General features: G+C 47.1%; 1 protein-coding gene across 1 annotated transcript in view; it reads left to right on the top strand.

Annotated features, from left to right (window-relative positions):
- The first annotated feature begins 7,575 nt into the window (after positions 1-7,575).
- Positions 7,576-26,912, top strand: part of LDLRAD3 (low density lipoprotein receptor class A domain containing 3) — a 220,409-nt gene continuing 201,072 nt past the window's right edge. Inside the window, exon 1 of the mRNA XM_045066018.1 lies at positions 7,576-7,680. Within this exon, the coding sequence (XP_044921953.1) occupies positions 7,635-7,680 (46 nt within the window). The 5' untranslated portion in view covers positions 7,576-7,634. The remainder of the gene's footprint in view (positions 7,681-26,912) is intronic.

Genomic DNA, 26,912 nt, shown 5'->3' with positions numbered 1-26,912 from the left:
ACTTCATTCAAGGGACAGCAGCTGTTCCAGATCAGGCAATCAAACAGCTCTCAGAATTAAGCTTTTAAACATTAAAATAAATCAAGCCCAAAGAATCTAGCTTGAAATGAAGAGGTGTTTCAAAGAAGTAGGTTGAGGTGCTCTGAGAAAATACAACCTACATTATTAAAGCGGATTGCCGGGGGGGGGGGGGATGTTCCAATAATACCCAGTTAAAGATGTAAATCTATTTACCTTCCAGATGGTTTTTTGTGAGTGCTCTTATTCAAATCTACTGCTTACCCGTTTGTCTCTAAAAGAGAGTGAGTTACTTGGGGAAGGTAATCAGACTTGGGCGGGCTGGAATCATTTTCTCACATTTGTCATTTAGTATCTCCTATGACTTTTGGCTCATTAATTACTATATGAATTTCCCTACTGAAAATGGAGATTTTAGTCAGTGTTGGGTTCTTTTTAGAAATCAAGTGGCAAATGTTCACGCCGCTTAAAAAGATGGGGCGCCTGGGTGGCTCAGTGGGTTAAGCTTTTTAGAAAGGGTCAAGTGGCAAATGTTCACGCCTTCCTCTCTGCCTACTTGTGATCTCTCTCTGTCGAATAAATAAATAAAATCTTTAAAAAAAAAAATAAATAAAAATAAAAAGATGGTTTCTCTCTTCTCTCTTCCTGTCTTCCCCTCCCTTCTTGACCCTGTGGCACATTTGTCATACTGATATTATGATATTAAAATTGCTTTTGTATCAATAAACTTGGATGCTTAGAATATAAGGTCAGCAGGGTTTGGAGGCAGAATTAGTCTGATGGAGAAACTGGAAAGAAAAAAGTGCTTCCTAAGTGAGTGACCTTCAAGTGATTTATATTCAACGGTGACATAAGGAACACCAGCGGGTCATATGTTCATTTACTAAATAAAATATTATCTGTAACATTGCTGTTCAAAAGAAGCATGTTGTGAACCTCAAGTGCAAACCGTATATGAAGTTAAAATTTTTCCAGCTGCCCCATTAAAAAAGCAGAAAGCAACCAGTAGAGGGGCACTTGGGTGGCTCAGCTGGTTGAGCAAATGCCTTCAGCTCAGGTCACGATCCTGGAGTTCCTGGATCCAGTCCCACATCAGGCTCCCTGCTCAGCAAGGGGTCTGCTTCTCCCTCTGCCCCGCCCCCCCATGCTCTCTCTTTATCTCTCTCTCATTCTCTGTCTCAAATAAATTAAATCTGTCTCAAATAAATTAAATTAAATCTTAAAAAAAAAAGAAACCAGTGGAGGTTACTTTAATATTATTCTATTTACTTCCATATATCTAAATATTATACCTCAACATGGGATCTTATGGAGATCTTTTTCATTCTTTTTTGTATTGTCTTTGAAATCTAGTTTGCATTTTATACTTTGAGGTGTCATAATTCAGAATAGACATATTTCAAAGTTCTCAGTGCAGCTCCATGCAGCCAACTGTAGCTTTTGTTTATGGCATTGGACACTATAGACCTGTACAGTCCAAGGACGATTTTCCGCTCAATGTGTAAGTAGGCTTACACATTTAATGAATCCACCCTCCCCCTTCCAACTGAGAAAGAAGAAAAAAATGTGCCTGCTATGAAACCTGGCAAAATGGTTCTGATGATAAATTGCAGGTTAAATTCATTTTCATATAATTGTTTCTTGGTTTCAGGACTGGTCGCAAGTGAAAAATCACCCTTTTAAGAGTATAGACAACTTCATTCAAGGGACAGTAAAACTGAGGTGTTAAAATAAATAACAAGCGGCATGGCTTTTTTTTTTTTTTTTTTTTTTTTTTTTTAATGAGGGGTAAAAATTTGATCCTTTCAGATGATGCAATATTTTCATTAGTAAATGTCAGTAGATCCCTCTTCCATAAGCTAGTGACTATATTAAAAGTGACTTATAAGAATTCTGTTGGCTCCAAGCAGGATTTTTCTGTAGATTAGTCTGGTATTTTAAAAAAGTATATATATATATATGTGTATGCATCTATATATGTATACACACACACACACACACACACACACACACAATTTGGAAGCTCTGGACTACTTTAGTTTTTAGCTGGGAGAACTGAGAGAACTCTCCTGCTCAGCATTTTGGTGGTGGTGGTGGTGGGGAACTATAATAATAAGATGCATTCAGAAAAGTTTTCTAGGCATTGAACTGTGTTACATAATAAATCAAATTCTTTTTGATATAGTGAGCATCTTTACCTCTCTAGCCCTAAACCAACTGAATGCAGTATCCGTCAAGTTGCAAACACATTCTGAGTTTTATGAATTGGAGATTTGTTGTTGTTGTTGTTACAGAAGGTAGTAAGATTCAATGAGGTGTTGTAGAAATTCTTTGGAATCCAAAGGATCTGGCTCTGAATTCGCATTTTCCCTGGGTTATTTTAGGTCAGTGACTTGAATTTTCTGGGCCTCAGATTCCCCATCTGTGCAAAGAGGATGGTAATCTCTAACTCGGAGGTTGTCATGGATGTAAATGTGATCATGCGTGGATGATGTCAGAAGCAGACCCTGGACCAGTGGTGGTTCTCTCATACTGCCTTCTGCAGGCCAACGCGAGATGCAGGGATGGTAAGTGTTTACGGCGGTCGAGCTGTCAGCCAGAGCTGTGGTCTCATCTGAAGGCTTGACTAGGGCAAGATCCGCTTTTACGTTCCCTCACGTAATTATTGGCAAGGTTTTGTTCTTTCTGGACTGATGGATTCAGGGCCATAATTCCTCACTGGCTGTTGGCTGGTGGTCTTTACAGTTCTTGGCCACTTGAACCTTTCCAGAAAGCAGTTCACCAAAAGGCAGCTGGTAAGCAAGAGCGAGAGAGAGAGAGAGTGAGGCAGACAGACAGACAGAAGGTAGGGGTGGAGAATAGGACCCCAAGTGTTCTAATTTTGGAAATAACATCCTATACTTTGGGCAGTATTCTATTTGTTAGAACTGAGTCAGTAGGTCCAATAGCACCCAAAGGAAGGGATGACACAGGAGTGTGAATCTGAGGAGGGGAGGTTGTTGGGGTCATCTGAGAGGTTTCCTACCACAGATGGCAGCAGCTGTCACTCTCACGTTTCCTGGTTTTCCTTCCCCCTCACAGGTAGGTCCTAAGTCAGAAGAGCTGAAGAAATGGGAGCTCTGGGCCAGGAGCTCTGGCACATGCTTCCCACAGCCCTTATGATACCAGAGGTTATACTACATGCTCATAGCTCTGTTTGATATGTATCTGCCTCCCCAGTTAGAGTATGAACTCCATGAAGATGGGGACAAGGCTTTGCCCACTGCAGCAATCCAGAGCCTAAAGCAGTTCTCCATACATGTTTGTCAGATAACTGTGGAAAAGAGTATGGATCCTCTTGCTTTATACAATGACTCTAGGAGGCAGTACAACTCTTATGCCCATTTCACGGGAAACTGAGGCTCAGAGTGACTTTCTCAGCCTCACAGAGCTAGTAAGCAGTGGGACCTAGGAGTTTAGGAGTTTAGGTATATCTAACCATCTTGAAGTCTTGACCCTGTCTCAGTCACTTGACCCTGTGGTCTCCTGATTATATGTTGGAGGTCGTGTGTGTGTGTGTGTGTGTGTGTGTGTGTGTGTGGTGTTTTGCAGAAGAGAAATATCCACCACATAGTCCCCCAGTGGGAAGTTCCTCCCCACCCCCATCTGTCTGGAGTGCAACAAGCCTTTCATGGGTCCACCTTCAAGTGAATTTCTGTGTTCTTCACACGCAAGAGAGAAGAATGGAAATAGCATGAAGGAAAGAGGCAGCACAGAGCCAGAAACATGAAGACCCTGTGAAACCATGCTCCACAGAGGGGAGTCTGGGGTAGAATTTCTTCTGTTTCCTCTCTGCCTGATTTTTACAAAGCTAATGAAGCAATATACCTCCTTGTTTGCAGTAAAATTTTTGTAAATATGGTTTTTCCTCAGTTCTTTCAGTGGTTCTGTCTCTTCACGCCTCTAGAAGTTTCCAACTCTTCTTCAAGTTTGAAATGGTCCTTTGGAAAGTTGAAAGGCCTGAATCTTAGAAGCTTTGGAAGAAAGGTAGTGATGATGACAATAATAGAAAAACAAACCATGGTAACAACCAAACTAACATGTATTGAGTGCTTACAATGTACTAGGCAACATTCTAAGCACTTCCCATGTATGTGTTCGTGTAAAACATCCTGTAGAACCATGAAGTCAATCCTATGGATGCTCTTCAAGGCAAATGTACTAGTTATCTATTGCCACATAGTGAATTATCCTGAAAGTTAGTAGCTTAAAGCCACAAACACATTTATGATCTCTGTTGGGTTCCCTGGATCAGGAGTTTGGGAGTGGCTGGCAGGCTGCACCTCAGGATGTCTCCTGAAGGCTTCTTTCCTCTGAAAGCTCGGTTGGCACTAGAGACTTGAAACATTCCAAAATGGCTCATTCCAATGGCCGGCAAGTTGGCAGGAAGCTCAGCTCCTCCTTATGTGGTCCTTTCCACTGGGCTGCTCCAGTGTCCTCCCCACATGAAGGCTGCCTTCCAGAGCCAGGCATCTAAGACCCAAGGAAGAAGTTGCTTCAACCACTGTGACCCAGCTTTAGAAGTTACCCAGCGACACCCCCACAATATCCATTGGTCGCAGAAGCCATTCTTTGGGGGGAGGAAACTGTGTAAGTGCGTGGATACCAGAAAGCAAGGATCTTTGAGAGCCATCTTGAAGACTGTCCACCACAGCCGCTATGTTGTAATATGAACCACAACCACAACTCTTTCTTAAGCAACTCTTAAGCTACGTTTTCTTGAGCCATTATTGTGTGCAAGGTATGTGCCAAAAAGTTGACATACATGATCTCATTTCATCTTGAAAGCAGCCCTAAGATCCAAGTGTTCGTGTTGTGCCTGTTTTACCCACAAGCAAATGGAAGCTCCAAGGGGCGAATAACCTGCTCAAGGTCACAGAGTTAGTGTGCGACAAGTGGAAAGAGCCCTGGAGCCCATGCCAGACACCAGGGCTCAGGCCTACCTTGTGCGTTTTACCGGTGATGTGGCCAGGACTGCCGTGTGGAGTGATGGGAAAATGTAGTGAGCTGGAGAGCGTTATACCGGTGACCACAGAGGAACCAAATCCCTTTGTCCTTCCGTCAGCAAAGGGAAGCCATGTTGAAAGCACACGTCCAAGGACAGAGTGTGCCACTTGGTAAATAAGTAACAAATGCAATCTGGTTTGATTTTTATTAAACCAACTGTGAAAAAGACTTGCAGCTGGCCCTCTGTGACCTGAACAATTAGCATTAGAACCTATCATGTTTTCCAGAAACCGAATGCTCTATGTATTTGATGAGATTCTAAAGAACTGGGAAAGAGGAGAGTAATGAAGTGGAAAGAGTCATTTTACTTTGTGCCCAGTGTATATGGTGAGGGGGTTAGGACTGATTCAGTATGAACACAATGGAACTTAAAGAGAGTTTTGCATTTGTTCAAATCATTTCAAGGACATTAGTACATTTAAAAGAAGTGTGTGTGAGAGAGAGGAGAGAAAGACACATGGAGAGTAAGCCAAATACACGAAATCATTCCTAAAGTTGAAGTTCATGTGCCCAAAAGGATCCAAGGAAGCAAGAACTGTGGCAGTGGGTCAGATCCATTTGTCCTATATTCCTAATGGTTGAAGGCAAATGAGCAGTGGACAGAGAAATTACTTGCCTTCTTGGGTATCGCTAGCAAAGGCTAGGGGCTTCCTGGAAAAAAAAAAAAATGCACATACCCACTTATACCTGAAGTCTTGCACACAATATTAGGAACTTTAAAACTCCCTGAAGTCCACGGGATAGTCCCTACTGTTCATGGATTCCAGGATATAATCCCTGAATGCTAAGTGTTTTGGGGAATTTATTTGTATTTTCCATACTAGACAAACTACTTTGTAGCATGGCGTATGCTCAACTTTTCTACATCCGATCACATTTTCTCATTACTTTGAACTGTCATTGGTATTTTTTTTTAAAGATTTTATTTATTTGACAGAAAGAGTAGGCAGAGAGGCAGGCAGAGAGAGAGGAGGAAGCAGGCTTCTCGCTGAGCAGAGAGCCTGATCCCAGGACCCTGAGATCATGACCTGAGCCGAAGGCAGAGGCTTCAACCCGCTGAGCCACCCAGACGCCCCTGTCATTGGTATTTTTAAATTTTGACCTGATCCACTTTAGCTGTCATATTTCCAGACGAGAGCTGACAATTAAAAAGTCACTGAATCTCAGCCAACTTCCAGCTGGCCTCCAGTGCAGCCCCAATGTGATGTGGGATTCCTGGCTACAATCTCCCTGACTTGTCATCCCAGCACCCACACCCTCTGGACTCCTGCAAACAGGTAGGACTTATACACAGTAGAACTCGCCCATCTTAGGTGTGGCCTTTAGGAATGCAGTTTCATAGGTTTTGACAAATGTATAAAGTTCCTTTTAATTTAGTCTCTCCAGTTTAGCATCCCTCCTCCTCCCAGGTCTTATGAATGGAATTATACAGAATATACCCTTTGGAGCTGGCTTCTTTCTTTTAGCGTGCTTTTGACATTTGCTCATGTTGTTCCATTAAACGATATAATAAAATTTGTTTATCCATTCACCGGTGGATGGACACATGAATTATTTCCAGTTTTTGGCAATCGTATTATTTTTTTTTCCTCTTTTTGGGGGGTGGGGTGGGTGGACTTTTGGGGGCAGCAGGGATTCTCTGCATACCGATTGTGCCAATTTACACAACTTTACACATTTGGGGAGTGGGAGGGGGTGGAGAGTTGGGCACAAAAGTGTCACTGCATTCTTCCACCATCTAAATCCTTTGGCAGTTTTCACTAATGCTTCTTGGAGCTCCAACTGCATTCGAGCAGCTGTTGTTTTGCATCTGGGCGCATGCCTTTACATTTTTTCTTTTCCACGAACTGGGGCCCAAATATTCCACGGGTATAGGCATTCAAGATCCAGATGAAATAACTCTCTTAAGGGTGCTAGCTTCCCTCCACCACGTGTGGTTCTCAGAGGGCCGTCTTGAAACCACCTAGACTCTGGTCGGAAAAGCAGAATCTCAGGCCCCACCCCAGACCTATGCAGAATCCACGTTTTAACTAACCCAAGTGTGTCAAACGCAGAGTAAAGTTTGAGAAGCCCTGGTCCCCATATTCCACTCTTGCTACTAAAAATAAAAATGCATATTTTCTCGTAATATTTGGCCCTTTCTTCCAAACCTCTTCCGTCCCTCCCTGGAGTAAACTAATTTTGTAGTTGAGTAAAGAACTCCAGCTTGGGTCTGGGGGAGGGCGTGAGCGCCGCCTCGTCGAGGATGGAGGAGCTCAGGGAGGAGAGGGAAGAGAGAGAGGGGAGGCAGAGAACAGAGTCCGGGCTGTTGGGAGATCCTCGCAGCCCAGGCGGGAGGCGGCGAGGCCGAGGGGAGCGGGGGTTCGGCGGCCCCCTCCGGCCGGGCGCGCGGGACGGGGCGCGGGCCAAACTCAGCGGAGAGCGGCCGGCGGCCGGGCCGGGCCGGGGCGGGCGGGGCGCGCGGGCGGAGGGACAGCGGGGGGGGCGGGGCCGGCGCGGCGAGGGGCGGGGTCAGCGCCGCGGCCGCGGGGGCAGCGACGGCGCCGGGCAGCGGGAGCGGCGGCCGCGCCATGTGGCTGCTGGGGCCGCTGTGCCTGCTGCTGAGCAGCGCCGCGGGTGAGTCGGAGGGCGTCGGCGAACTTCCTGCGGGGCGCTGGGCGCGGGGCGGGGGCGCGGCGGCTGGGCGGCCATCGCTCGCCCTTCCCGCGCCGGGGCTGCGTCTCCCCCGCGGGCTTGCACGGAGGGCGGCCCCCGGCGCCGGGCTGGCCGGGACCCGGACGAGGGGCCGCGGCGGGGTGCGCGCCGTCCTATTGTGTGGGCGTGCGGGCCGGCTGGTGCCGAGTGCTGTGTGCGCGGGCGGGGCTTTGTGTGCAGCCCGGCTCCCGGGAGCCCGGCTGCTGCCCCGATTGGGCGTAGCTCCAGAGTGTGTGTGTGTGTGTGTGCGTGCGTGCGTGAGTGTGTTGTGTGTGTTGGGGAAGGAGGAGGGGCCGGGGGCTGGGGGAGGAAACTCTTTCTTGATCCCCTCTCCCCAGACTCCCGGGGCTTGGCTCTCTGCGAGCCTCCTCAAGCCCCTCCCGCATCTCTCGAGTGCACCCTTGTGCCTCAGCTTCCTCCTTGGACGTCGGGCGGGTAGCATCCCCGCTTCTTTCCACTCCCTCCCGGGACTGTGTTTGGCTCGGGGAAAGAAAGATGGAGCAGGGCTGGACCTGGGAATTTTTAATCTTTCCCATTGATCCTGGGAGCAGGACGTTTATTTGTCATCTGACCACCCTGACTGGTCCCTCGGCGGGCGCCCTGCCTGGCGAGGTGCCCGTGGGAGTGCACCCGGGCTTCATCTGACAGCCCTTGGAACCTGGCATCACCGTGGTGGTGCATCCTGAGGTCCTGGGAGGCAGCAAGCCTCTTTGCCTTCCTGGCAGCGTGCTGTCCCATGGAACTTTTCTGCTGATGTGGGCACGCTCTGAATTCCAGCCCAGGAGCCCATCCTCCTCTGCCTCCGGCCCGTTGGCCACAGCTGTCAGCTGCCCTCCTCAGCTCAGCCCGCCCCCTGACGTTTATTTCTGGGCAGCTGATGCCCAGAAAGTGGGTGACAGGGCCCGAGGAACTTTCTTCAGCAAAGCTTGTGCTATTCACCTATCTAATTTATGCCTGCTTTCCCCAAATCCTTGTAGCTGTTTGGTGTGGAGGTGTTGGTGGTGCTGTGTTTGATTGGGAAGTTGAGGCTTAATTCATTCTGAGCCCCCCACCCCATGTACATTTGGAAAGAGAATTCGCCCACCTTCCTTGAAATCCCTGGTCTTAGCCATGCTCAGAATCTACTGGGCAGCCTTTCTCACCTCTCCGACCTATGACATCATCCCTGCTCCTAGAGACCCCATTTTGATGTAGGTTTGCTGTGCCTTCCAGTGACAGTGGAGTGGTGGTGGCTGCTGTGGGTTTTCAGCCAGGTCTGGGGGAGAGGGCCCTGCTTCTCCTGAACAATCAGGCCACACTGGGAAGGGTGTCCAAGGGGGCATTGGCAGCTACAGGTAGATGTGAATGGTTATGAGGGGGCGGTTAGAACAGGCAGCTTTCTGGGCATCTCAGATAGGAAGACCTGCCCGAATTCATGCTCTACATGTACAGAGCCGTGAAAGGTCCCATGATGACACCCCAGTAGGACAGTCTGGAAGCTGGCTCTTGTAGTGTCCCAGAGTTGCCTGTGGCTCAGTGGAAACTTATTTTTTGCATTTCCCAGTTGGTACTGGTTTGCTTTGGTGGAGTCTCTGTGTCTGTAAAAATAGCTGTAAAGTTAATTTTGTCCTTCAGTAGGGCTACAATAAACAGGGAGAGTGGGGAGGGAGAGAGTAGGGGTCATGAAACTGCCCGACTGTCCCTGGTGGTGGTTTTCCATCCTCTGTGTTCATTGCATCTGTGGGATTTTGGATCGCCTTTACGGTTGCTGGTTTAGAAACTTCTAGGCAGGTTAGGGGAGTGTACGTTTTTCACGTTACATGAAGCATCATCCTTTTGGCGTGAATTCCGCATTGACCCACAGTGTTATCAGAAACAGGTCTGGTCATTTTTCTTGATGCCACTGGGTGCTCCTGGCCTCCCAGCCCAGAGAGAAGCCTGTGTGGTTCAATTTGGGGCCCCTAGTGGTACCAGAGACTCGACCCTTCTATTCCACATTCAGCTTCTTCATCTTCTTCTGGGAAGTTGAACCGACAAGAGAGATTATAAAAGCCGGTACATCGGACTGCTGTCTCCACTTCGAGAGTGTGTGGAGAAAACTGGGGTCCGAGTTGAGCCCTACTGGGTCTTTGCAGGGCTGGGAGGCCACAGACATCTCAAGAGCAATTTGGAGGCCTTTATTATTCAGGAACCTTCTCCGACACCGCCATGGTTTTCTTTCTCTTCCTTCATTTATGTCAGGGAAGTGAAGGATCGATTTTTAGCTGTTGTTATTTTTAATGTATCCTGTGAGAAAGACTTGGCCCATCCAATGTCTAGGTTTTCTTCACGCAGCGGACTTGCTGGGTTTAAGTGCACAGATGGTGAGACGTGTCTGACGGAGGCCATGCCCCACAGGCGATCAGCCTCACCTCCTCCCGGCCTGACCTTTGCTTCCACTCCCTGACCTTCTCTTTCTGTCAGTGAACACGCTTGGTTTTCCCCCATGTGTACTCCCAGGAGTGTGAGTACTGACCTTTTCTCTTGGAAAGATCTACTCAATGGCTTGAGCGGTTGGGTTTGTTTTTTTTTTTTTTTAACTAGCTGAGGAGCCTGGCAGGCCAGCCCGGGAAGAGGAGACCAGGCGCTGTGCACCCAAGTACAAATAAACACACCTTGTTGCTTTTCATCTTCATAGGACAAAGGCTCCCTCCTGGCCTGTGAGGTGTTTTGATCTGACAGCCCACTTAGGCCTCTGACCTTGGTAGGAGTCGGAGAGGAGCCGGGCGGGGTGGTCAGTTCCGGGCCTCCAAGACTGACGTAGACACCTTTTTTTTTTTTTTAAACCAAAGTCCCAGGGTAACTTGAAAGTGGGCTTGTATCTCACCATCATGGAACATTAGGACAGTTGGTAGTCAGATAATCTCCTGTCAAAGAGTTGATCTCTACAGCCTTGCCTCTGCATGGACTCAAGGAGCAAAAGGGACCCAATATTTACGGCACATGTATGTGTGAGATGCTTTGCCTGCCACTTTAAAGGCATGGTCTCGTTGAGTTTTTCCAATGATACTATGTGGCAGGAAGTCATTTTATGGCTCCCGAGAGATCCTGCAGACCCAGGATGCCAGAGTTAAGGCCTGAAGCTCAGATACTGACTCTGGCTTCTTGTTTGCAGGAATCCTGCAGGAAGTGTCCGAGCCTTTCCTCCCACTTGCTTTTGTGAATTTAGCAGTCAATGAGATTGTTTCCATTAACACCCCTCCCTCCTCAATCTGTTCACTTTGTGGTCACTGCAGTGAACTTAAGCAGTTGGTGTTCATGGGAAATAACATGAAACAAATCTCAGTTCTTGGGGAAAGATGGAACTTTTCAAAATAGTGTGGGTCTTTCTCCTGGATTCATATGCTTGGCGGGAAGATACCACGGGCCACGGTTGGATATCTTGCCCCAAATTGTAGTCACCTGGGGGGTTGCTTTCATTCATTGAGATCTCTATGGATATATTCCCCTCTTTCTTTCCCTTTCTTTCTTTCTTTCTTAGTAGGCTCCACGTCCAGTGTGGAGCCAAACTTGGGGCTCACACTCACAACCCTGAGATCGAGACCTGAGCTGAGATCAAGACCTGAGCTGAGATCAAGCATTGGACACCTAACCAATGGAGCCACCCAGGCGCCCCTTCCCCTTTTCTTAGATATTTGTTTTATTTTACAGTTAAGGGAATGAAAGATACCATATGCCATAGACCGATGGAATGATTCTTAGTGATGAGAGAATCCCTGGGGACAAATTTTGTTTTTTAGATCCCCTGGGAGTGATTTTTGGTTGTGGAGTTTTGTTGGTTCTCTTTTCCTCTTTCTCTCTCTCTTTAGAATATTTTGGAAATGCTTGGGCCATCTGAACTGTGTTTTTTTTTTTTTGTTTGCTGTTGCCAGGATCTCTACCTGATTGCCAAGGAGATTTTTAAGACAGTCGCTCGTGTGTGTGTGTGTGTGTGTGTGTGTGTGTGTAAAGGAGCCTTTCTTTCTTCGTAATGGTTGTAGAAGAATCTACTCTTTTGGATGCTGAGGAGTGCCCTTAAAAATGTTTGGTGGAAGAACAGCCAGGTACTTTGACGATGGGACATTTGCTTTTCCCATCATTTGCTTGATGTTGAATATTGCTTAGCGGAATAAGTGGACTTCTGTGACAGGGTGATTGCTTGGTCAGAGGGATGGCAGATGTTTATTTCAGGCCAGGTTGTTAGAGTTTCTGTACATGGTTGTGGGGTTGGGGTTGGTCTAGTGCTGGGTTTCCCAGCCTCTGCGCTGCATTTTGCCCTGCCATTCTAGAGTATTCTAGAATATTCTAAAATATTTAGTAGCATCACTGGTTCTAGATGCCAGTAGCAGCTTCCTCCTCCTCCTTGCCTCCTGCAGTTGGGATGACCAAATGTATCCTCAGATGTTACCAGATGCCCTGTGGGGGCAGAGTCACCCCTGGTGGAGAACCCCCGGTCCAGTGTAAGCAAGCCCCCTCACCGTGCATCTTGGGCATTGTGACTGCTCATCCTAGAAATGCCTCCTAGATGCAGTGGGTCAGGGTGGCCTCCCCCTTCCAAGGGGGTCTTTTAGTCATCTGGTTTCTGCTTTCTGTTATCCAGTGCCCCACAGATTCAATGGGAAAGTACCGTCGTGATTAGACATGCCCAGCACTACCCCCTTTTCCTTTCACTTCCCCCTGTATCACAGTGAAAACTTCTGGAATTTTAGAGTGTAGATTCGGTTCTCTTGGGAGAGACTCACCGAGGAAGGTGACAGCTGGCTGACACCCGAAGCCACCTGGTTCCCTGAGGAACTGGGAGGCTCGCCCTCCCTGGAAGTCTGCCTCGGGAGCTGTGTTGAAATCTTAACCCTGGAAGTCCCCCTTCCTCCGTCTACAGAGCAGGTATTGTTCCTCTCTGTGCCCCTTACTCTCCCCGGCATTCCTTCTGCCTTCCCATCAAAGGGCTTTACAACTGGAGTCGGTTCTGCAGGTGGCGGGGAAAATCATCGGCACCAGGGGCAAGTCGGTTTGGGGGAAAAATTTTCATCTTGGACTTTGTTCTCTGAAGTATTTTTAGAGTTAGGCTCCGTGTCGCTTTAGAACACTCGGATTCCTTTAAGACACTTCGCCTTCCAGCTGTCATTTCTCTTTGTTCAGCATCCAGCCTCCCTCGAGTGTTTTCGTTCCTCCTCTCTTCAGACCAGCAGTGGGCATTGTCTGCTGTCTTTTGTTCAGAAAGAAAGGAGGCACCACGATGAGGGACACTGGGCTGGAAGGGGACAAGTACGCGTGACCTCGGGTCAGGCACCTGTGTCACCAATCCCACCCTCTTCCGAGAGCCCTTCTAGCGAGGAGGAGCTCTAGCTTCCCAACATCGCCAGGTGCGCCTTCCCTTTTGTCTTTGGATCAACTAGAAAATTCTTCTGGGCGCTTACTTGGTCTCTTCCACAGCACAGTTTACCAGCTTGGGCCTGTCCAGGCACTGCGCCGTGCTCCAAGGGCGTGAAGCTGTGTCCCATGTGTTCTATGCCCTTGAAGCACTAGATGACCCGATGAGGGACACGAAATTGTTTACCTTCTTTCCTTACCCTAGAAGGCACTTCTCCGCAAGCAGTATCTCGAAGGCATTCCTGAATGTGGGGTGTACTGATGCATCCCTGACCGTGATGGGAACAGAGCTGCGGGGACGTTACAGAGCCTGGGAGCAGGGGCTAGCGCCTTTGGGGAGAGTTAATGGAGGGGTCCTTCTTCAACATGTCTCGGATGTGCCTTTTTAGCTTTCCAGTTGGAATATTGGACACACATGTGGGTGTTCTTAGACTCTTGTAGCTCTTGGCTTCTGGGATTTGAAGAAGACGCGTCTTCTGTGGCTTGTGAGCAAGCCCCTTCTTTATCTTTCTGCAGAGATGTGCTCTTTCTTTTGTCTTTTGTGGTATCTAGGTGTATAGCAAGGATTGCCGCTCATTGAAGGTTTACTCTGTCTGTGACAGGGTGCTGAGACTGCACCAACATTATTTTCTTGTAATCTTCTTGAATTGAAAATATTACACAAATAATAACATCAGATACCTGCTCATTATAAAAATTCAAACAAAATAGGATCATTACAATACAACATTTCGTCTTTCATTTGCATTTCTCTCTCCTTTCCTAAATTACTGTTAACTGGTGTATATCATTTTAGCCCTAATAGGGATTGATACACACACACACACACACGCACGCACACAGAGTTTAATGAGCTCGTACATGTCTGTATTTGTAGCCTTTGACTTGTCCTTTCATTTTATGTCTTTTTCATCTAAATACTTCAACACCTATTTTGTTACTTCTGCCCCCTCCCCCACTCCTGTTGGGACAGTTGGATTATTCCCCAGCATTTGCCATTTCTTCTTTGCAAGTGTGGCTTCAGCTCTTGTGTTTTCCTCTGTTATGTGCTTTATTTATTTATTTTTTAAAGATTTGTTTATTTGAGAGAGAGAGAGAGTGTATGTGCAAGAAAGAGAGCATGTGTGCACCTGTACAAATGGGAGGGGCAGAGGGAGAAGGAGGGAATCTCAAGCAGGCTCCCTGCTGAGCACAGAGCAGGATATGGAGCTGGATCTCATGACCTGAGATCCCAACCTGAGCTGAAATCAAGAGGTGGATGCTCAACCAACGGAGCCACCCAGGTGCCCTCTCTCTTAAGTTCTTGGCTCTTGCTTTGCAAAAAATTATGGAATGGCACTCATTTTTCCAATGACAGATACTTGCTTCCCTATCACCGAATTTACACTGTTTCCTTGCCTTTTGGTGTACATGATGATTTCTCATTTCAATGCAGAATGTTAGGTAATCTGTTGAGAGACGTTCTGAATAGCAGGTGGACCCCGCCCCTGCTGTAGTGTCCATGCACAGAACTGGATGGGAGTCAGCAAGTGACCAAGTTTCCCAGGTACCACCAGGACTGATGAATCACAGCGCCTGTCTGCCCTGTGCCATCACCAGGTGCTGCTGGCTGTTGAGTGCATCTTGATTTCAGGAGTGTTTCAGTATCAAAGATAAATTAGGCACATCCTGATTTCAAACGTGTTCCAGTACCAAAGGAATGCATCTTCCTGATCATATTTCAGTTCTTATGTATCTATCCATCTTTCAAAAGCATCTTTGAAAACATCTTCTGGGGGGCACCTGGGTGGCTCAGCTGTTAAGCGTCTGTCTTCAGCTCAGGTCACGATCCCAGGGTCCTTGGGATTGAGTTCCGCATCAGGCTCCCTGCTCTGAGGGAAGCCTGCTTCTCCCTCTCCCACTTCCTCAGCTTGTGTTCCCTCTCTCACTGTGTCTCTCTCTGTCAAATATTAATAAATAAAATCTTTTAAAAAAAAGGAAACAAAAAAATCTTTGGGTAATTGTATATACCATAATTCATGTAATGCTTCCTTGGCACATGAACCTTATTTCATTTTCAAGCAGTTTATTCGCGTAGGTGCTATGCCCTGACATTGTATAGATGAAACTAGAAGGCTAAGGAAGTTTCCCGAGCCCACAGCCAGCAAGAGGTGGTTTCAGAATTGGCACATAAGACCCTACAACTTGAACCTGTGCTGTTCACCATGGGCTTTACTGCTTTGGCGTTGAGTAGACGCTCAACTCAAGTTCACGTATGCCAGAAGAAGCACGTGTACTCCCTAGCTTGTGCTAGACAGCTCCGTTCGTCCCGGGGTCGGGATGTCAGTAACGATCTTGTGCTTATCATGTTGGATAGAATGATGTTAGAGAGCCGTCGGAGTTAAGTGGTCCTGAGTTGATTTTATTCAAGTGGCTTGTCTTTGGCAGATTTAAACTGATGTTCTGCCACTCCTCCCTATGGAGAACGTGTCATTTTAGGTATTTAAATCAGCCTTTGTGGAGGCTTGTTTTATTAAAAGGAGCAATAATGACAAGCAAATTATCTCAACACCGGGAGGCTTGCCTTTGAATGTAATACTGATGGAGACTTTTTTCTCCCCTGTTGATGGAAATACTCTGTAGGAATGCCAACCTGAAGCAATTTCTTTTTTGGTCAGTACTTCCCTCAAATACCGCTCGGTGCCAGAGAGAAAGGCCCACTGTTTATAAAGTCCAGAAATGGGTTTTTCAGGCAAAAAGAAAGTGCTGGTTATAATGCCTCCTATAAAAAGAAAAACTGAAGTGTTTTTTCTTATTTTTTCTGACCCTGAGCTTAAAGCTTGTGTGGTTCACATATGGGAGAACTTTTTCTGAACTTGTCGTTGGTATTATTTATTGTGGAAAGTGAAATGTTAATGTACTGCACCTGAAGGAAAAGAAAAAATAATTCGCCCCATCTCGTTGCCTCAAACCAAGGGGCTCCTGTGGGCAGTGGGGTCATGCCTTGTGAGAAGATAATGCCACAGGCCTGTCAGCTTTCCGCAGAGCAGAGCGAGCCTCAGGATTGCTAACTCTCTCCCATGTCCTCTCCTTTTCATGAGTCCTTGTGGTATCAGGAGACTGTTAATTGGATGAATTGGCTGGTGCTCAGATCCAGCTGTGGTTTTTGACAGACAAATAGCGCAGTGTGAAGACGAGGTTATCCCTGGCCTGGAGGGAGGCCACGGAGAGGGAGGGCAGCCATTTCGCTTACTCTGAACAGGCCTTTGGGAACTGGGTGCTGGAGGGACATCGACTTTATGAATAACTTGATTGAGGAGACTTGCAAACCCAAGGAGCCAGTGTTCCACGTGGGACACTTGTGTGTCTGTTGGCGTAGAGAAATGAAAGCATAAAGGGTGTTTTAATTTTGGTGCATTAAAAATCCCTGCTCGTTATTAAAAGGCCCAGGGAGGTTCGCTTCGAGGATATCAGAAGTGTGTCCTCTGTGATGGCGGCCCTGGAACTTTTCCTTCAGCCCCAGCCTTGAATCAGAGCAGTGTTCTCCGGGAGTCATTAAACTAATTGGACGAGGCTGAAAAAGGAGTCCTCGTCACACTTGTAGCTCTGTGTTCAGTTGGGGAAAAAAAAAAAAAAAGCCTCTCAATTGGTTTGGAAAGTTCTAAATATAAGTTAAAAAAAAAAAAAAGCTTTTTTAAAAGATTTTATTTAATTATTTAACAGAGGGAGACACAGCTGGAAAGGGAACATAAGCAGACAGAGAGGGAGAAGAAGCAGGCTTCCCGCTAAGCAGGGAGACCAATATGGGGCTTGACCCCAGGACCCTGGGGTCATGACCTGAGCCGAAGGCAGACGCTTAATGACTGAGCCACTCAGGCGCTCTACTTGTTTATTATTATAAAATAAAATGGGGGGTTTGGAGGATGATGGAAGGGTGACGAGCAGCGAAGGGGGTCTCCTCAGAAAAAAATCCCAATGCTGGAAAAAAGTGTCGATGCTGAGAGAAACCAGAACAGAACTGCAGAAAGGGTTTCGGAAACAGATTTCGTGAAAACATAAGCATGAGCTTGACTGACAAGTATGGTCGTAGCACGTGAGCCCGGCTCGCTGGCGGGGCCTGGGGAAGCAGGCCTGGAGAGCTGGGGCTACCTACTGTAGAAGAGACAAGGTTGAAGTCATGGCCTGTGTCAGGAACATTCTGTATCAGTGAAAGACAGAACCACCCTTGGAAGTGTTATAGAGAAACTGTGCATCCTGATGGGACCTAGGATGGGCCACAGTGATGCAGTGAGGTGGGGATTTAGCATGCCCCAAAGTCATTTATGGTGCCCAGGGAGGTGGTTAAGAACAATACAAGAAAAAATCACGGATGTCGAAAACGTAGCAATGCCCAGTGTTTGAATTATAAACGTACCAAGGAGTCGGAGATATCCAGACGTCAGAATGTATAGATTTGGAAAAAGGAATACTGCCCAGCACCAAGGGGAGAGTTTCAGCATCTTTTGAAGGTACTCATAAAATGTGACTCAGCCACAATCCTCAAGAGAAAAAAGAGCTCTTCCTAATTTTGGGGATTAAAGTTCCACAGGGCAGGATGGGATCAAGGTTCCTTGACGGCTGCCTTAGTCTGGTCGGGTCCCTGAGCCAGGGCTTGGCATAGTGTCAGTCACACAGTAGGATATCCCGTAGGTTTCCTAGAAGGAATGGAGGTGACACGGAGGACATGAGACTGTGATTTTGAAGAAGAGAAGCCAGTGAAGGAAGAATGAGGCTTCTCTTTCCCTTGTCAGGCATGTGGTATCCTACGGTGGTGGTACGTCCTCTCTCCTCCAGATTTTGGAAAGGTCTCACTCATTTTCAGAGACCTGCAAAGATCTCTACCATAGGTAGCCATGACTTAAAAAAGGCAAAGAGGAAGAGGTCTCAGAGAGGAAAGCGGGAGATCAGCATTTTAAAATCGGAATAAATTAGGCACACATTGTGAGGCTAGTATGTGGTGTGTAAAAGGGTTTCAGGCAGGTTGGTAGAAACTGCTGTGTGTCTTCATTCCATTTGAAGGGAGTTTGCATGGTGCGCTTAGTGAACAGCAGTAGTTCCAAGAGGAGAAGGTGAAAACAGTTGTGTATTGTAAAATATCAGTGATAACAGTATTAACTAGTAAGACACTTAAGGTTATCTTCAGGTCCAGTTTCATAGGAAATACCGAAGCCACATAAATGATTCCAGAAAGGAAGTGCGTTAATAAATATGATCTTAGAGAAAAATGGAGAGTGATAGAAATACATCAATTATTTTTTTAAAAGATTTTATTTATTTATTTGATGGAGAGAGAGAGAGAAATCACAAGCAGGCAGAGCAGCAGGCGGGGAGGGGGGAGGAGGTTCCCCGCTGAGCAGAGAGCCCCATGCAGGACTTGATCCCAGGACCCTGAGACCATGACCTGAGCCAAGGGCAGAGGCTTAACCCACTGAGCCACCCAGGCGCCCGAAATATATCAATTATAAGAGTTAGTGTAAAACAAACTGTCACAAAGTCTTATTGGGAAAAAAAATCACCCATCTCTTCATTGTAGGAGACGTAGTAGAACCCAAGATGTAAATAGGATGAAAAGTTAGGGAAATAAAATCCATAATGCAGGGGCTACTTTTATGGCATTAGATAAGTAATTTCATAGCATTAAGCATTAAGATAGATAAACAGGGTTACTGCACATAGCTCAAGGTTCATTAAACAATGAATATCTGATAATCCCATATAAAAAGACATGAAGAATTAGGAACATAATTAAAGGGTGCTTTAATTCATAATTGTGGAAGGTTCTTCAAGTATAAAATTAGCTAGTGCTTGCCAAATTTTGGAAGGTTAAAATACTTAAAGAATACATAGTTTTAATGTTTCCAAGAAAACGTCCATGAGAAGAGGGAAATGCAGACCGAAAATGTGCTGGTGTCTGTAGCAGGGATTGGAATGGGGGTGGCTCTCATGTTCCTCTGGACACTCCCAGTAGCCTTTCCTCCGCACACCTGCTCCCTGGGCTCGTGGACATGTTTTCTAACGGAAGCTTTGGGGAAAGAAAATCCTCCCTGCTAATGAGATGAGAAAGTTGATTAAGCTTCCCGTTGGGCTGAGCGGGTCTGACAGCAGTGGCTGCCCAGGGTCGGTGTCTATGCAGGAGAATTTCCAAGGATAGTTTTGGGCCTGCCATAGGGATGGAGAAGAAGGCTTTGAGAGAGTTATTGAGAAGGAAAGTGTTTGTAGCTTTTATAGATTAATAAGCATTGATAGCTTTTAAAGTATGAGCAGACATTTTCCTGGTTGAAGAGAGTGTATTTCCTCCTTTGAGTTCACAGTGTAAGGATTATCACGTAGAGCTTTGCTCCTCTAAGGGTGGTCTACAGGCCAGCAACGGCAGCATCATCTGAATCTGTACTTTAGCAGGACCTTCAGATGAGGGGCACCTGGGCGGCTCAGTCGGTTAGCGTTGGACTCTTGATTTCAGCTCAGGTGGTCATTTCGGGGTTATAACATCAAGCTCTGCATTAGGTTCTGCACTGGGCATGGCGCCTGCTTAAGATTCTCTCCGTGACCCCCTCCCCCCTCTGCCCTTAAAGAAAAGAAAAACAAGACCCTCAGGTGATTGATGCACATACTGAAGTTTGGGAAGGGGCTGATGTGATGCTGGGGTCATGGGCTTTCAGGGGAGTCAGCCTGGGTTCACTTCCCACTCACCACCTTGACCTTGGCCAGGTTTCTTCAACTTGTATCGACCCACCATGTCTTCACCTGTAAATAGGAATAGTAATGGTCCTTGCCGTGTGGACATAGTTTAAATGAGATACTGCACATAAAGCATTTTGCTTTGTTGTTTACTTCAGTAGTTATTCAGGTTTATTATAAAAATTTGGAGAGGAATTGAGAGAAAAACACAAGTTATGGTGCTCTAAACCAAAGACTGTTAACACGGGTTTCTTTTCTTCTTTTCTGTTAACACCGGCTATGTATTTTCATATCCTGCTCTTTTCACTTGTGAATATAGCATAAGCATTCTCCCTTGTTAAACTCATCGGGGGCAACAAATGGTCTGATGGCACAGAATGGGTATATTCTTTGATGTTGTCCATAAAACTATCTAACCTGCCCCATCCAATTTTATGTAGTGGTTGTGATGCCTTGAGAATCATGTGTTCAAAAGCTTCTTGTCATAGGTAAGATACTGGTCACATCTATGTCATTGTAAGTGGATGGTGTTAGCATTCAGGAAAAGTCAAGAAACACCATTCCCCCCATTGACTCCACGATTCCCCTTTTCGGACTTTATCCTAATTAAATAGTTTGGAGATGCATATACACATTAAGCTGCAGGGACGCCTGGATGGCTCAGTTGGTTGAGCGACTGCCTTCAGCTCCGGTTATGATCCCTGAGTATCAGGATCAAGTCCCGCGTTGGGCTCCCAGCTCCATGGAGGGTCTGCTTCTCCCTCTGACCTTCTCCCCTCTCATTCTCGCTCTCTCTCACTCTCTCAAATAAATAAATCCGAGCTTGAAAACAAACAAAAAAATTAAGCTACAGCGATGTGTGTGGCAGCCTTGTTTTCAGCGATGAGACACTGGAATCTGCCTTCCCCTGTAGATTCTTTCAGGTCCCTGGGGACCTGACCTGGGCATTGGTGTTGCCAACCAGCCTGTTGCCTGGCATTGGACCTTCTAGTCTACCGAACACTTCAGTCCGCTGCTTCCCAGGAATTCACTCCTCGTACATTTCACAGCTGTGATTTACAAGAGTTGGGGGCAGAGGAAACCACTGTGCACCCTTCCCCATTCAAACTGGTAGAGTAGTGTTACTGATGGTGGGGGTGGGGTGGGTAAGGCTGAAACCATTCCATAGTAAACAGTGAATCGTAGAAACAACAAAACTCCTCTTGATTCATTTGGAAGTCTGCTCTTCTTCGTCTGGCTTGTGGACCCTAGCGGGCACGGCGCGAGAGAGCTCTGCAGAGGTTGTCCCTAGGTCCCCTGGTCCTTCCAGGGGGGGATACTCCCTTCACCTTGCCAGTGGGGTCAGCTGAAACAAATAATCCTTGCTCTGACTTTCTTGGAGATGGTGTTGGTGCCCAGGCGATCCCTGTCTCCTGTTGGATTTTTACAAGTGATTCTGGCCAGCTTGACGGGATGGTGTTTTGTGGCTCACTCCTTCCCCCACAGCTAAATGCAGCCATTGTGTGTGGAGTGTATGCCCTTGTTTACTGTCTGGTCCGAGTATTGACTTAGACCGTGTCTGTGTTTGCACACTTTCTCAAAGAAAGTTTCCTCTTCACCCTCAGGACCCTGCCAGTGACTCTCCGTGTCTAGAAAGCGGTCCTCCCCTATTTGACCCCCAACCACAGAATTAAGTTGACTTTTTAAAAACTGGATATGTGGATCTATGGCAAAACAATTACTACAGTATGTTCCCTTAGTACCCATCACCTCCTGGAGTTACAGATTCTCTTTTCTGGAGATGAGAAGTTTTTTTTTTTTTTTTTTTTCTTAAAGATTTTATTTATTTGTCAGAGAGAGAGAGAGAGAGCGAGAGTGAGCACAAGCAGACAGAGTGGTAGGCAGAGGGAGAAGCAGGCTCCCGGCTGAGCAAGGAGCCCGATGTGGGTCATGACCTGAGCCGGAGGCAGCTGCTTAACTAGCTGAGCCACCCAGGCGTCCCTGGAGATGAGAAGTTTTGAGACCTACCCTCTGAGCACCTTTCAGACATACAGTACGGCGTTGTTAGCTGTCACTGTTGTAACTGGAAGTTTGTACCTTTTGACACTTGCCCCCCATTTTGCCACCCCCACTCCTAGCCTTTGGCAACCACCAATCTATTGTCTATTTCTATGAGTTTGGCTTTCTTTCTTTTTTTTTTTTTTAATTCCTCATATAAGGCAGACGCCATACAGTATTTTTCTTTGTCTGACTTATTTCACTTACCATAGTCCCCTCACGGTCCATCTGTGTTGTCACAAGTGGCAGGATTTCCTTCTTTGTTAAAGGTTGAGTAATATTTCATAATCTCACTTCCTAACGGCTTCCCTGGCCTTGCATTGACCTCTGCTTTGCATTTTGTTGGACTCCGTGCACGGCGTTCCAATTTATTCGTGCTCATCCCCTACATTTGAGTGGGTCTTAAACCTAGATGACTGAGTAACCTGGGTGTTTTAAAATAACTTGCTTACTTTACATTCTGGAATCTTTCAAAGATCATGAAAAACAAAAAACCTAAGAATAGTGTAACAGATACCGATGTACCTATCACATCGATCTTTCAGATTTTTAACATTTGTTGTTTTAATTCAGGTTTTTGTTTTTTTTGTTTGTTTTTTTTGTTGTTGTTTTTTAAATAGAAAAGCAGATACAGATCTGATCAAAGACTTTGCCTCATCTCATGACTTTGTCTTTTGCAGAGGTCACTGCTGTCCTCACGTTGAGGTATAGCCTTTTTGTACGTGGGTTGTTTTTTTTTTTTTTTCCCAATATTTTATTTATTTATTTGACAGAGACAGAGATCACAAGTAGAGGGGCAGGCAGAGAGAGGGGGAAACAGGCTCCCTGCCGAGCAGAGAGCCCGATGTGGGGCTCGATCCTAGGACCCTGAGATCATGACCTGAGCGGAAGGCAGAGGCGTTACCCACTGAGCCACCCAGGATCCCCTCTGTTTCTGTTTTAATCTCTTACCATATTTATGTGTAAGGGCTATGTGCAGGGCTATAATGCTACACCACTGTGTGTGTTTTTCAACTTACTTTTTTTTTTGGTATTCTTACAATGTCGGGGGTCCTTCTATGTGGTCACGGATGGGTATATTTTTTTAAGTAGACTCTGCACCCAACCTGGGGCTGAAACTCATGACCCTGAGATCAAGAGTCACACGCTCTCCCCACTGAGTCAGCCAGACGCCCCAGTCCAGCTGCATGTTTTTAACTGCTGTAAGGTGTTGCACTGTAGGAATATACCCTACTTTGTTTATTCATCTCTTAACAAGACCTTCAGGTTTTTACCGCCCCTGGCCCCACTGCTGGGGCAATCTCGTGCACCAGGGCAGGACTTCACAATTTTCTCAAGGCAGAGCTGCTGGATCAAAGGGTTTGTGCCTTTGGAACCTGACAAGATCTTGCCAGCTCCCCCTTTGAAATGGTCCTACCTTCCTCTACCCCTGTTAGTGGTTTATGAGAGCATCTGTTTTCGCACATTTCTTCCAGTATTTAGCATTTAGGGTTCTTAGTTTTCCAAGGGCACCAAGTGGTAACGTGCTGTGGTTTTAATGTCCTTTTCTCTGATGACTAGCCAGGGGAGTGTGGCAGACAGTAGCCTGGCCTGAGTCCAGGGGCAGGGGGTGGGGGCTGGGAGCAAGGGATTGCACACTCTAACTCCATTTGGATGTCGATAGAGAAGCCTGAGGGCCTTCTGCAAAGCTGGTTCCCTGTTGGTGTAGCCGGAATTTCTGGGTCCAGAACTCCAGCTTTTAGGGCTGGCTGAGAAGGTCCAGCTTTGCCGGAGAGTAGAATGTTTCCTTTTGACATGGATTCTGAGTGTTGGGGTGTTTCTCTGGCATGACAACTAGAAGGCAGGCCTGTGCTTGACTCTGGGACGGCTGCTGAGCCCACAGAACTGAGAGGGCTCCTTCTGGTGTCCCCTGCTGATGGAGGTTTGGGGGTGTGATGACCCAGAAGGCAGGCTCTTGAATCCAGTGGTCTGGGTTCCGATACTGGCTGTTGACCTTGGGCTGCTGCAGAGCCTCTCTGTGCCGCAGTATGTGCTCGAACCCCTGCCACCCTCAGAGCCTTCTTGGGAGAATGGACAGCGCCGTCCCTGCGAGAGGTACCTCATAGCCCAATGCCCGGGACTTCATCAGCACTTCCCACGTGCTTACAGTTCAAGCTCTGAGGCTGGGTTTGAGGGCTGAGTGTGTCTCATTCATGTCAGAATCCCCAGTGCCTGCCGCCCCGGGCTGGCACAGAAGTGGGTGCTCAGTGAACGTTTGTTGAATGAATATATGAGCTTCTACCTACATATGCGCATCACGTCGTATGTACAGTACAGCAGGTTCCGTTAAGGCTTCTGAGTTTTATTCTGAGGTCCATGAGCATATTTTTAACCAGAGACTATGGTGCTCCTTTTGGTGGTCTTAGAACAAGAGATGAGGACTCTTGGTCCATCGGACGTTTATCAGTCCTAAAATTTCATGAACTTGAAGTGAGGTTTTTCTGACTCATTTTCACCTGGCCTTAAAAAAAATGTATCCTTCCCTTTTCCCCCTTTTCCTGAGATGTTTCTTCCCTGCCTCCTTGGTCTTTGTGAAGTAGATTGAAATGGCTTGCTTTCTGTCGGTGGCTCTGAAAATACCCAAGTACTTGGAGTTTGTCCTTGGGCTGGTGTACTGGTTCTCAGGGGTGGTCTCCTGCACGACCTGGGGTATATTGGAGGGTCGGTGCTAGGTTTGATTCTGGATTCACATGGCTCACCCCGGTCTGTGGTGCTGCCACAGAGCACTTGATTCCGTGGTAAGTTTTGTGTTGAGGGGGTGTGTGTACGTGGGCATAGGGACTGATGGTAATTTCCCATATGTTGGTTCCGTGCTGACTTCAAGGGAGTGAACAGCTTGCTTCGGGGAGGGTCATTAAGTTTCCTGGGTTCTCTGGAGCGCCTCCTTTTAAATGAGTTCCTAAGGTGAACTGAAGGGCCTCAAAGATTTTGAAAGAGAAATGCCCTTTCTCGAAGTACATTGAGAGGGACTATTTAGAGGAACCCCTGACTGTTCCCTTTTCTATTTAAGGAATTTTCATTTCTTTGAGAATTGGAGGGTGAGAGCAGAGTGGGTAGAAATGGACATCTCCGTGGACTTGAGATCTTCGCACATAGTATACCATAAAAAGGCCATTTAGTGGATTTAAAAATGTGAGCAGGGAGGAGGGGAGAGGGAACAGAGCAGAGGTGACAGGCTGGCTTTGTAAAATAAATAAATAACACTGCCTCTTGGAGAAGGTGACTCAGATGAAGGTACGAAAATAATGTGGTAAAGATTAAACCCAAAGAAGACAAGCAGAACAACCCGGAAGTCAGAAAGTTCACTGTTGTCAAAGTTGATGGGAGAGCAGAGTCCTCAGAATTGTGGGGGCAGGGAGGGCTGGGTCCCGAGGACAATGGGTTTAAATTCCACTGGGTTTGAATTTTAGATACCGTCCACAGGCATTGCCTGGGATGTGAGGATGGATGGTGTGTGTGTGTGTGTGTGTGTGTGTGTGTACACACAGCCCGGTGTATATGTGTGTGTGGGTATGTGTACGCATATAAACAGTGCTAGCTTTGGTCCTAGGAGGACATTTCCCAAAGGCCACAGGAGTCTTCCTCCTGTATCAGCTTTTCTGTTTTAAAACAGAATCTACATCACTGGGGCTTTTTAGAACAATTATTTATCATTCACTTACTTTAAGACCCTTTGGCAAGTCCTGCTGAATACCCAGTTTCCCTACTTGAAGTCAGGAGGGCAGCAGGAGAGGGAGAGTGTGCAGATGGATGGTCTAGTAAGGGGTTGGTTGTCCCAAGAGTGGCACGGAGCCGAGACTGTGGAATCCCGAGGAGGTCCGCACATACCCCGGCTGTGATGGATAAGCAAGCATCAGCAAGGAGGTCTTGACAGGGGTTTGGAGGATGGAGTGGGAGATAGGCTGGAATGCCAGGCTGGCACGGGCAGAGTCCCAGAGGTGGGAGGGTATGCAGCATAATTGGGGAACCCCAAAGATGACAGCTTGGCTGGAGTGTCAAGGAGGAATGGGAGCCAAAGCTAGAAAGAGGGCATACTCGACTGCGAGTACACCTAACCATGTTCCCAGTTGTTGGTATTTCCAGGCTGCGGGCTCTGGGCTTTCCCAGCTGGCGGCCCCGTGCTTGGGCCGGTGGGTGGTGATGAGGACTGCATGTGCCAGAGAGAGCCTGGGCTTGTGTGGTGGGCGTTGGGAGGTCTTGCCTAGACGGAAGCTGTGTAGGCAGACTGGGGTTGACCAGTACGCTGTCTCCTGTGTGCCCGAGTGCAGGAAGGTCTGGCCTGGCTGTCAGGCGGGCTACCAGGAAGGGGCCTGGATGTGGTAACCTTCGGGGCAACAGTTCCCCTGGAGTGGTGAGGCAGATGCTGGGTGTATAAGTGAGTGTCAAGAAGTTGAGCTGGGGAGGAAGTGCAGGCCGCCAGGCGTCAAGCGAGTCCCAGACTTGAATTTCTGGACTCGTAAAATAATAAAAATGAACCCTGAAAGGGTGGATTCCTGATATTGAGTTATCTACTTTATTTGATCAAATGAGAACAATGTAAAAAAAAAAAAACCCACCCTTTATTATATCACTGTTTTATACAAGAAATCACGCTTTGCTGCAAAAATGTAGGAAATTCTCATCCTCAGAAAAAAGATGGTCTTTGATATGGCACAGTTTACTTACAGGGAGAGGTCCCAGCAAGGGCTCCTGAATGTCCCTGACCAGTGAACACCTTGCAGGGGACCCGGGTGTTCCCACACACATATCTGGGACCCACTGGCAGAAGCTATTTTGTCTCCAGGCGTGACTTCAGGGGACAAGGAAGGAATTGCAGAGCTGGGGGGTGGGGCCAGTGGGAGGATGCAGGGGCCCAGTGCTCAGGCCTGTGGGTATTTAGGATTTCGAGAAGGATATTCTTGGGCAGGGAGCCCTGACCCTGTCCTTAGGAACTGGGGAGAGATCTCGTGACCATGGGAGCAGGGAAGAGAGCCAGAGAGAGACCGACCTGTTTATTTAGCACCTGGCAGAAAGGC

Source organism: Mustela putorius, unplaced genomic scaffold (genome assembly GCF_011764305.1).
Source record: "Mustela putorius furo isolate JIRA1106 unplaced genomic scaffold, ASM1176430v1.1 tig00003859_pilon_pilon_pilon, whole genome shotgun sequence".
In the NCBI taxonomy this organism is placed as follows: Eukaryota; Metazoa; Chordata; class Mammalia; order Carnivora; family Mustelidae; genus Mustela; species Mustela putorius.
This window is presented reverse-complemented; position numbering and strand designations above follow the sequence as displayed.